Consider the following 11,826-nt stretch of genomic DNA (forward strand, 5'->3'; position numbering starts at 1 on the left):
CATGTCTCTCCTGTTTCAAATTTATATTCCACAATGCCTTGTGCGAACGGGAAAAGCCCACGACGTGATGCATGATGTAGTATCTTGACTTGGGTCATGGTGAAGCAGGAAAAAATAGCGGAGAATTTAGGGTCACATGGTCTTAAATTTTTTTAAAATTGTTCTATTTAAAAAAAAAACTAATAAAATTGGAAGTCTAGATTCGAATTTAGTAGCTTTCGGTCAACAAAACAAATTAATTGGGTGTTGGGGAAAATTCTTTTTTATGACCTACACTTGGAAAAATCTGAAAGGCAGTCTACCTTTAATCAGTATGCAACTACAGGAAATGATTAAAGGCAACAATAGAGACAGTAATGATCATTTTTGAAATTTTATATCATTTAAAAATATTCCACAGAGGTGACAGTTTTGGCATAAATTTGAATGACTGTTTGTTTTATTTGTAATCCATGAATTTTTCTTTGCCAGTATTTCTGGAGTTGATGGTATAACTGTCCTGTTTCCGGATTATATAACATTTTATTCTAAACAGTTCACCTTTTTACTTTTGTGACATGTTTTGTTGCAGGATATATAATCTTCAAGTGTGGATTGAACTGCAGGACTGTTTCACATTTTCACTGCCCAAAATGTTGCAAATTATGGGAGAAGAAGAACAGATTTGTGGATCACCTGAACAAATGCATGGGTGCAGTGATGGCTGAGGATGGAGGGCACCACCTATCTGTAAAACAGGAAGCTGACCGCCATCATATGCCTGAAAACGTGGAGAAGAACCTGGTTCCTGAAGCAAAGGTAGGCGCTGTATTTTTATTTATCACACAAACTACATAGAAGGACATGACATGACTCACTCACATCATACAGTGATGCTTGAAAGTTTGTGAACCCTTTAGAATTTAGATAAAGAGAAACCAGTTAAATAAATTAGACAAAAATATTACCGTATAACCTCTAATGAACGCCCCCGGGGCGTTACATTTTTCAAAAGGGGGGCGTTTATTAGGGGTAAAAAAAAAAATCACAGTTGACCGAATTTTTCAAACCCTAACATTACTGCCCTACTAATTTTCCCCAACTTTTATACGTTTTCTAGGTGAAAAGTCGTCAAATTAAATGTTTTTAAAAATTGATTTTTTTTTATTATTTGGGGCGCTTACTGGAGTGTATACAGTAATGCAGGTGTTCATTCGGTGAGGAAACAGCCCAGATATAGCTCACGTGTCAGCTGGCTTGACACCCTTTGATCTTTGCGCCGACCACTGTTACGTCACTCACTTTGCATAAAGCTCCCTCTTTGCAGAAGTCACGCGCCTCCCAGATAATTTGATCTGATCATTCTGTTTCTAATCGTAAAGATGGACACGCGTGTTGAAAAACACAAATCCTACACTGCGAGTTTTAAGCTAAAAGTCGTAAAAACGGCAGAGGAGAAAGGAAAGCACTTTGCTTCTAAACTCTACAAGATCGATCGTAAACGAGTCCGTGAATGGTGCCAACAAAAATGCAAAATTGAAACTTTGGCAGCCGGGCAGAAAAAGGCTAGTGGTGCAGGTCGGCCTCTGCCGTGTGCGGCCATTGGAAAAAAAAACAACAGGTGTTAGAAAATGTCACAGAGATTGTTTTATCAGAGTCGGAGCAGGAGGTTGACAGCAGTGATTCAGAGCAGGCATCGACAGATTGTGATAGCCCAGGACATTGAATTCGTATTCGATTTGGATACTGGACTTGGATAGAAAATCTGGGGTATGTAAAACTGTTCAGACTGTTAGTTTTTTATTTTGAATAATTTTTTTTCCGAAATATGGGGGGGGGGCATTCATTAGAGGTTATATGGTATATTTGGTCATTTATTTATTGAGGAAAATGATCCAATATTACACATCTGTGAGTGGCAAAAGTGTGTGAACCTCTAGAATTAGCAGTTCATTTGAAGGTGAAATTAGAGTCAGGCGTTTTCAATCAATGGGATTACAATCAGGTGTGAGTGGGCACCCTGTTTTATTTAAAGAACAGGGATCTATCAAAGTCTGATCTTCACAATGCACGTTTGTGGAAGTGTATCATGGCACGAACAAAGGAGATTTCTGAGGACCTCAGAAAAAGCGTTGTTGATGCTCATCAGGCTGGAAAAGGTTACAAAACCATCTCTAAAGAGTTTGGACTCCACCAATCCACAGTCAGACAGATTGTGCACAAATGGAGGAAATTCAAGACCATTGTTACCCTCTCCAGGAGTGGTCGACCAACAAAGATCACTCCCAAGAGCAAGGCGTGTAATAGTCGGCAAGGTCACAAAGGACCCCAGGGTAACTTCTAAGCAACTGAAGGCCTCTCTCACATTTGGCTAATGTTAATGTTCATGAGTCCACCATCAGGAAAACACTGCACAACAATGGTGTGCATGGCAAGGTTGCAAGGAGAAAGCCACTGCTCTCCAAAAAGAACATTGCTGCTTGTCTGCAGTTTGCTAAAGATCACGTGGACAAGCCAAAAGGCTATTGGAAAAATGTTTTGTGGATGGATGAGACCAAAATAGAACTTTTTGGTTTGAATGAGAAGCATTATATTTGGAGAAAGGGAAACACTGCATTCCAGCATAAGAACCTTATCCCATCTGTGAAACATGGTAGTGGTAGCATCGTGCTTTGGGCCTGTTTTGCTGCATCTGGGCCAGGAAGGCTTGCCATCATTGATGGAACAATGAATTCTAAATTATACCAGCGAATTCTAAAGGAAAATATCAGGACATCTGTCCATGAACTGAATCTCAAGAGAAGGTGGGTCATGCAGCAAGACGACGACCCTAAGCACACAAGTCATTCTAGCAAAGAATGGTTAAAGAAGAATAAAGTTAATGTTTTGGAATGGCCAAGTCAAAGTCCTGACCTTAATACAACTGAAATGTTGTGGAAGGACCTGAAGCAAGCAGTTCATGTGAGGAAACCCACCAACATCCCAGAGTTGAAGCTGTTCTGTATGGAGGAATGGGCTAAAATTCCTCCAAGCCAGCGTGCAGGACTGGTCAACAGTTACTGTAAACGTTTAGTTGCAGTTATTGCTGCACAAGGGGGTCACACCAGATACTGAAAGCAAAGGTTCACATATACTTTTGCCACTCACAGATCTGTAATATTGGATCATTTTTCTCGATAAATAAATGACCAAGTATAATATTTTTGTCTCATTTATTTAACTGGGTTCTCTTTATCTACTTTTAGGACTTGTGTGAAAATCTGATGATGTTTTCTAAAGGGTTCACAAACTTTCAAGCACCACTGTACAACAATTCATGAGTTATGGGTTTCTTTGTTCTTTGGTAACAGGGTTGAAGATCCAGGCTAATATTTCACAATTATTCCACGAAATCAAGTCGTACATGAGCTGATAGCTGATGAGGCATGTAGCACCAATTTTGCTATAAGTCATGTACGACGAGATTTGACATTCTGACATGTCTTTACAGGACCAAGATTATCATCTAGAACTTGGGCCAAGTCCAGCGCTCCCGGTGCAGTCCGAGTTGGTTTCATTTCCTCAGTCTCCTCACAATCACGCCTTCACCAATCTCCACAACTCTGCGTCACCTTGCACGGTCGCTAATCTGAGAATGAATAGAAAAGTAAGATCTCAGAAGGTATTGGTTATGAATTTGAGATGTCACCAGGATTTATTTGTTCATGATTTATTATTAATGAAACAAACTTTCACTGCACAACATCTAACGTTTATTCTTTATTTTTTTAAAGATATCTTTTGGAGAAGAAACCACACCTACTCAACTGTCAACATGTTCCAATGTGGAAGAGAAGTCATGGCATGAAGGTTGGGGGAAATCGACTTGAGTAAAATAAATTCGTATTGTATACCTTGTTCAGAACACACTCATGTTCTTACTCTTTATGAATCAAACATTGCATGTTTGGATTGATCTTGGTTTCTTTTTCTTCCATAGCTGTCAAGAGCCTTCAGACTCCTCAGGAAACTAGCATTTTTAAGTAAGGCTTTCACATTTTATTTCTTCTCTAATCAGCCAGTCCCTTGATGCATCAAATCGTTGCATCAAAGAAGTTTGAAAATGACAGAACTGAAATGTCCAAGGAAGAATTAAATAAATATGTCTAAAGACGGCACTTTCTCTAAAAAAAAGACAACACTAAAGTCAATTCATGCAGCCATTGATAGGTTTTTAAGAAGTCTGCCTAAGCAGAAATGATTTTGTCGGACGTTTTGTAGAAAGTTTTTATTTATCGAATTTGCAAAAAAATTAAAATAAAAATGCTCCGTTTCTCAAAATCCAGTGAATGTGGATAGAATAAAACAGTTATTCCACTCAATCTCGTCGTACATTGATTATAGACGACTCGGTGCTACGCACCTCATCAGCTATCAGCTCATGTATGACTCAATTTTATGGAATAACTGTTAAATATTATTCTGTGACGTCACCTAGCTACTTTCCCCTTAAAATAATGTTATACATGGCTGTTTAAACATGTACAGACCATTGTGATCTCTCATACACACACAATACCAGCCAAAGGTTTGGACATACCTTCTAATTCAATGGCTTTTCTTTATTTTTATTAATTAAAAGACACGCCATGTCTTAAAGTAATGATGGATGTCGTTTCTCTTTACTTAGCTGAGCGGTTCAGAACATAATATGGATTCCTACAGTTGTGGAATAGGGCTATTTGCTGTATATTTTTTATTATTTACTATTTGATCTCAAACGCATTAAGAAGGCAAGAAACTCGTCCACTAATTACGTTTTGACGAGGCACACCTGTTAATTGAAAAGTATTCCAGGTGACTCCCTCTTGAAGCTGGTTAAGAGAATGACAGTAGTATGCAAAGCGTCATCAGGGTAAATGCTGGATACGCTGAAGAATCTAAGATATCAAACATATTTTATTTAACACACAATTCCATACACTCACTGGACACTTTATTAGGAACACCCATCCATCTACCTGCTGTTTTCTGCAGCAGTTCTCTAATCAGCCGATCCCTTGATGCATCAAATCACACAGATGCAAATCAAGAGCTTCAGTTAATGTTCACAATGTTCAAGCATCAGAACGGGAAAAATTGTGATGTCTAAGTGTAACTTTCTTTCACTATGGCATGGGTGCTGGTTTGAGCCAGATGGAGCATGAAGGTTTGAGTGTTTCAGGATCTCCTGGGGTTTTTCACATCCCACAGTCTTTAGAGTTTACACAGAATGGTATGAAAAATAAAAAACATCGAGTGAGTGAGTGACAGTTCTGTGGGTGGAAACAAACGCCTTGTTGATAAGAGAGGTCAGAGGAAAATGGACAGATTGAACAGTTCGAGCTGCCAGGAAGGATATAGTAACTTGTATAATCCCTCTTTACAACCATGGTGAGCAGAAAAGCATCTCAGCATGCAACAGCAGAAGACCACATTGGTCACAATACTTAAAGATGATATGAATCACAATGCATAGGTTTGCTAACAAACTTATTAAATTGTGCTTGTATTTAATGTCTACTTTAATATTAAACTTAATGTCTGAAAGGAGGTGTTAAATTTTAAAGATTAATATGGGCATTCTTAAGTTTTAATGATTCAAAGCTGTACAAAAGTTTGACTTCTAATCAGCTGCTTTCAATTCGAGTTTGTAACTAAACATGCATGAAAAAATGGTAATGCTTATTATGACACCTGCAATATATCAGAGGAATATATTAATATCACAATATTATATCACAATGCTGATATTATATTGTCTCTTTGTGCTGTGCTTTTAAGTCAAATTCAATGTCTGTTTTAGATTTGGTTACTACTGACCAGTATTTACATAATACATACATACAGACTGGCATAGGTATAATTTTATATCTATAATTCAGGCCCAAGCACCGGAGGCCCTATTGTTTTCTGAAGGAGATTATAATCCTTCCTATTATTCTTCATTTTCTTCAAGACTTGGCCATTTTTGAGGTGGTTCCCATGTAGGAAAACTCATGAAATTTGGTACACGCATCAATCCTGGCCACCACTACTCGGGTATAGAGGCTTGGCTCTAGGTGTGTTTGGGGGACTCCATAGCACCCCCACATGTCATTGAGACTTTTGCCCAGTATATAGTTTCACCAATCCATGTCAAATTTGGTCGGTGTGTGGTGCCCCAAGACGAACAAAATTGTAATGTATAGTTGTGGTCAAAAGTTTACATGCAGTGACATGAATGTCGTCTCGGATATGAATGTCATGGCAATATTTGGGCTTTCAGTAATTTCTTTGAACTGTTCTTTTTCTGTGGTAGAATGATTGTACAGTATACATTTTTAATTAAAAAAAAAACACTAGAATTTGGTGCACAAATTTTCTTTGGGTTTTCTGAAATCAAGACAGGGTCAAAATTATATATGTACAGGGTCAAAAACTGACATACACTCACTTTTAGATTATTAATTCAGAGGTGCTGAAACTTCCAAAATGTCTCTTATCTTGCCAAGGCAGAGGTCTCGTAACTTCCTGTTAGTGATCATGATTGACTACAGCTGGTAGCTTCTCTGTGCCTTCATAAAAAGGGTTTGTTTACAGCACTCATTGGATTGGCCAACACACAGTAAAATGGGAAAGTCCAAGGAGCTCAGTGCAGATCTGAGAAAGGGGATCACAGATATACACAACTCCGGAATGTTCTTGGAGCCATTTCTAAACAACTGCAAATTCCAAGACTAGTTCAAACAATTGTATGCAAGTTATTGTGAGGTGTAGTCACTTTGCCAAGCCACTTTGCTTCAAGAAAACCCAAACTGTCACACTCGGCTGAAAGGAAATTGGTTTGGATGGTCTGGAACCACCATGGCACAGCCCTGCCATGAACTGGAAGCTGATGGATCACTGTCTACAGTTCAGATCACCATGGACTAAGAGGCCGCTATCCAAGAAATAACCCACAATCCAAAATTGACACCTTCAAGCTTAACTAAAGTTTGAAGCTGACCACACGGACAAAGAAAAAGCCTTCTGGAGGAAAGCTGTATGGTCAGATGAGACAAAGATTGAGTTGTTTGGCCACAATGACCACCATGTACAGAGGGACACTGTACCAGCTGGTGGTAGTGGTAGGATCATCATGCTCTGGAGCTGTTTTGGTGCCAGTGGAACTGGTTCATTGCACAAAGTGGATGGAATAATGAAGGAGGACTACCTCAGAATTCTTCAGCATAAACCATCAGAAACTTGAACACGACTTGGGAGTTACAACAGGACGATGAACCCAAACACGCATCAGAGCTGGTTGTGGAGGATAAAGCAGGCCAACATTAAGCTTAAAACAAGTCCTGACTTCAACCCTATTGAAATTATATGGACCATGCGTATAAGTTGAGTCCATGCTAAGAAAAAAAAAACAAATTTAATTGAACTCTACCATGAAGAGTCATGAAAGAGCCAACCAGAATTCTGCCAGAAGCTTGTTCATGGTAAACAAAAATGTTTGGTCAAGGTGAATCTTGCGAAGAGACATTTTACCCAAATATTAGGTGTGCTATCTGTATATTTTTGACCCTGTATTGATTTTAGAAAAGCCAAAGAAAATTTGTGCACCAAATTCTAGGGTTTTTAAAAATAAATTAAAGATGTATGCTGTACATGCCACAGAAAAAGAAAAGTTCAAAGAAATTACTGAAAGCCCAACTATTGCCATGACATTCATATCCAAGCTGACATTCATGTCACTATATGTAAACTTCTGACCATAACTGTACATTGTATTAGCCATACTCAACAGGAAGCAAGTTATTTTTGGTTTTGTGCATTTTGACACACGTTACACATGTTCTGACGTTCTCCTCCTAGGCAGTTTGTTGGATTCATGCCAGATTTGGTATACCACAGGTGCTTGGGCCCTTCTTTGCCGCTTGCGGCTATATTCTTTCTGTTGTTTTTCAGGAGCAGCGAGGTGATGGTGAGCACACAGTGTTTGCTAGAGCTCTTCCAGTTCTGCTGGCTTTGTCACAAAGAGTGCTGTATTACCATTGAGGGCAATGATGAGTTGTTTACAGTCACACAGGACTGCCAGAGTTGTAGCTACCACAGAGACTGGAGGAGTCGCCCTCTGTCAGCTGAACTTACACAGAGCTTTCATGATGAGGAAGAAAATATACCCGAGAATGAGGAGGTATGTATTTATTTATGCCATCAGGTAGTATGAAGTCTGAAAGCTTCATGAAGTATGATGATCACTCATTGATGAGCTGTTGACGGTTTACTTGAAGCAAGATTAAGATCTGACACTAGCTACACACCAGTTTCAAATATTTATCATCATTAATGCTTGAGTTGTATGCTCATGAGATTATAATCTGGAATTTTAATTATATTAATGATCAGAAACTCAGAATTCTCAAAAGCAAACAATGTTTAAGTTACTTACATTATCCCAAGTGCCCTTAACAAAGACTTTCTGTGAGCAGGTGTTTATTGAAAAGGATGGGTCCTATTTATCTCTTGGTGGTGATGAAGCAAGCCTGCAGGAAGAGAAAAAGAAAAGAAAGAGGAAGTCTGATAGTTCAGATGAATGGGAGCATTGTTTAGATGAAGAGGCCACAGACTCTGATGTGTCCATGGATGAAGACCTGTTCACAGGTTTAAAGGAGGATGATGAGGGTAAACCTGTGGTGTGGTGTACACAATGTGGCACCCAGGCCTCGCTTTCCTGTTCTGTCCTTCAACACAAAAAAGTGTTCTGCTGTCCTCAGTGCAGGACAGGTGACAACGTTCAAACACACAACTGTGAAACACTACCTGTTTGTTTCGATGATGTCACCAGTTTTCAGACACATGCTGAACAGGAGCACGGAGCCAAACCATTCAATATACCGTGTCAGGATTGTGGTAAGCTTATTAGAACAAAACAAGAACATGTATGTGAACACAAGTCTAAATTTATTGTCTGTCCAGAGTGCAGGAAAAGGTTCCTCACTGAGGTTGGCTTAAAGACGCACTACAATCAGCTCCATTCGGATTATGATCGTCTGTGTAAATACTGTCTGAAGGTCTTCAAAACCAAGTCTGAAAAACTGGACCATGAGCAGACTCATCCTAAAGAAAATCCACCATACAGCTGTCCTGATTGTCCACAGATGTTTGACAACGTTCACAAACGCAATAAACATGTCAAGTCCCACTGAGGTCCACATAAAAGTGTGTGTGATGTCTGTCAGAAAGGCTTTAAGGACATCAAGTTAATACGGTATAAACTCATCCACTCTGGAGAAAAGCCTTTCAAATGTCAAGTGTGTGAGCGTTCCTTTAACCAAGTAGTAAACCTCGCTTCCCACATGCGCGTCCACACTGGAGAGACCTTTCATGTGTGAGCAATGCAGAGAGTCATTCAGTCACAACGTCAGCCTGAAGAACCACAAGCAACGACACCATGACTCGGGTTCGATGTGATTTTACAAAAGCACTTGTAAAATGAGTGATCTAGGGAATGATGAACAGTATTTTAATACGTCATTGCACTGTGGTTACCTTGATCGAGTTGATCCCAGTGGAACAGACTTTGCTGAGAAACATTTTAAAGGAGTCACTTGATACTGATCAGATTTATAATAGAAATATGGCTGACTTTCATCTTTGTTTGTCAAATTATATTTTCACAGAGCTTGGAACTACAGAATAAATAAAAGTACATTGGTAACAAGACAGTCAATGATGGCGTAGCTCACTCCGGCCCTGTCTAGTCCAGAAGGAGCGATCTAAAATGGGCCACCTTGCGCAGTAAATGTTGCAAGCTATGTACACTATAGAGAAGCGATATCCACCCTAGGAATACTGACCTATTTACCAGAAAGAACCCAAAATGGTGAGGAATTGACCGGGAAGAAGCGATTTTTGTTGAACTGCTCATTAAGGCTTAATTAGTCCATAACTTCATTAATAATTGTAATGAAGCAAATCTGGATAAAAGTTATATGCACCCTAGGTAGCCCTATCTTCATGGCAGAAAGAATCAAAATCGGTGAAGAATTGAGGGAGAAGAAGGGATTTGTGTGGAAACTGCTCATTAGGGATTGATTAATTACCCCATATCTTCATTATTAATTGCAGTTATGCAAATTTGGGTAGAAGCTACATGCACCCCAGGCAGACCGACCTTCCTACCAAAAAGAATAAAAATCGGTGAAGAATTGAGAGAGAAGAAGTGATTTTCATGAAATGTGGATGACACTGGATGGTCAACAGGCAACACATGATGGCATAAACTCATCGCCTGTCGGCCGGATGAGCTAACTAGGCTACATAAAACAAAATGAATCAACATTCAAGGAAAATAGTTATTATACATACAGGACACTTTTTCAATGGAATAAAAACATGTTCTATTCCCTTCTAGAAGATTTAATTAATTTGGTTCGATAGCATGCAATATTGTTAGCATATAGCTTATCCTACGTGTATTATGTCACTCTACCCAATGGAGGATGAGTGTTGAATATGGTTTACTATATCGCATAGTTGTCAAGACAACATGACGACGTCACACGTCAGAGACGTAAGACTTTGGCACTAGCAAGTGACTGTGACAATTTGTAAACAAACATGGCCGCCAGGTTTGCTTCGTATGTTTGAAAGATGGAAGATTTTGAGAGAATTTTGAAAGAGAAAGACGCATTGAACACCTGAAAGGAATGTATATGTATAATAATAATATTGACTGGCTTTTTTACATGGTCAATCAGATATATTTCATTCAGCTACTCGTCTTCAACTCGTTCAGTATCATGCTAGCTGAAGGGAATATATCTGATATACCACTCAATGCCAGCCAATATTATTTAATCAGTCAATGATAACTCATTAACTGGTTGTAATGAGAAAACGAACTTTATCTCGAGCACTAATTTTCTTCTCATCAGAAGAGCTTCATTTGATATTTTTATGAGCATCATCGCCATAAGCAACACTTAAGTATGTTCAATGCCAGTACAGTCCAGGTTGCCTCAATTGTTTAAAAGATTTTTCCCTGCTATGAAATGGTAATGTATAATATCCAACACCTTTTTTTTTTGTGCCTCTTATGCAGTGTGTACAGACCAGTGCCAACTTTCCAGTCGATCTTTCCCATGCAGTGAGGAATTTCATGATTACAATGTGCAAAAATTAACCTCTTAAGTGTATGATTAATTGTTTTTAAGAGCAATCTATGGTGAAAACAGGTTCACAGAGGAAGACCAACCTGGGCGTGGCATATAACAAAGCTTACTGTTATCTTTTGAATGAGGTTTAAATGCTTTGTTTGTAAAATGAGCACATTTCGTAGAGATTAATAAGCTGTTGCGAAATAAAGCCTTGATTAATTCAAAGGCCTGCTTGTCAGCAGTGAATTAATACAGTCACTACAATCACAGGCCGTAAATGATCACTTTGTCACCCATCAGTCTTCCCATCTTGCGTTACTGTATCCATGTTTGCATCTGGGATTAAACTCAAAATCGGCGTGGCTTAATAGTTTTTTTTTTCATTTTTTTTTTTCACTGTAATTAAATACGAACCCAACACACAGATGTAGAAACAGCAGGACTGTCAACATGGTGTGTGAATTCTGGCTTAGACAGTTCCTCAATCTCTGCTACATCTGCAGTCAGAAGTTTACATACATGGGCATGAGTGTCGATTGTACAACATGCATCTTTAAGAGAAAAAAAAGAATGTGGTGCACAAATCTTAATTGATTTGATCTTTTCTGAAATCAACTCTGGATTCTCATCTCATTATCTCTAGCCGCTTTATCCTGTTCTACAGGGTCGCAGGCAAGCTGGAGCCTATCCCAGCTGA

The 11,826-nt window shown here is 38.9% G+C and overlaps 1 protein-coding gene across 1 annotated transcript; it reads left to right on the forward strand.

Annotated features, from left to right (window-relative positions):
* Window positions 1–597: 597 nt before the first annotated feature.
* On the forward strand, window positions 598–11,354 carry LOC132889525 (zinc finger protein 583-like). Its single transcript, XM_060926127.1, has 6 exons — window positions 598–798; window positions 3,470–3,625; window positions 3,753–3,828; window positions 3,959–4,001; window positions 7,936–8,164; window positions 8,460–11,354. The coding sequence occupies exons 1-6, from the start codon at window positions 688–690 to the stop codon at window positions 9,174–9,176; spliced, it is 1,332 nt and encodes a 443-aa protein (XP_060782110.1). The 5' UTR covers window positions 598–687; the 3' UTR covers window positions 9,177–11,354.
* The last annotated feature ends 472 nt before the right edge of the window (window positions 11,355–11,826 follow it).

This window comes from Neoarius graeffei, chromosome 1 (genome assembly GCF_027579695.1).
Source record: "Neoarius graeffei isolate fNeoGra1 chromosome 1, fNeoGra1.pri, whole genome shotgun sequence".
Taxonomy (NCBI): Eukaryota; Metazoa; Chordata; class Actinopteri; order Siluriformes; family Ariidae; genus Neoarius; species Neoarius graeffei.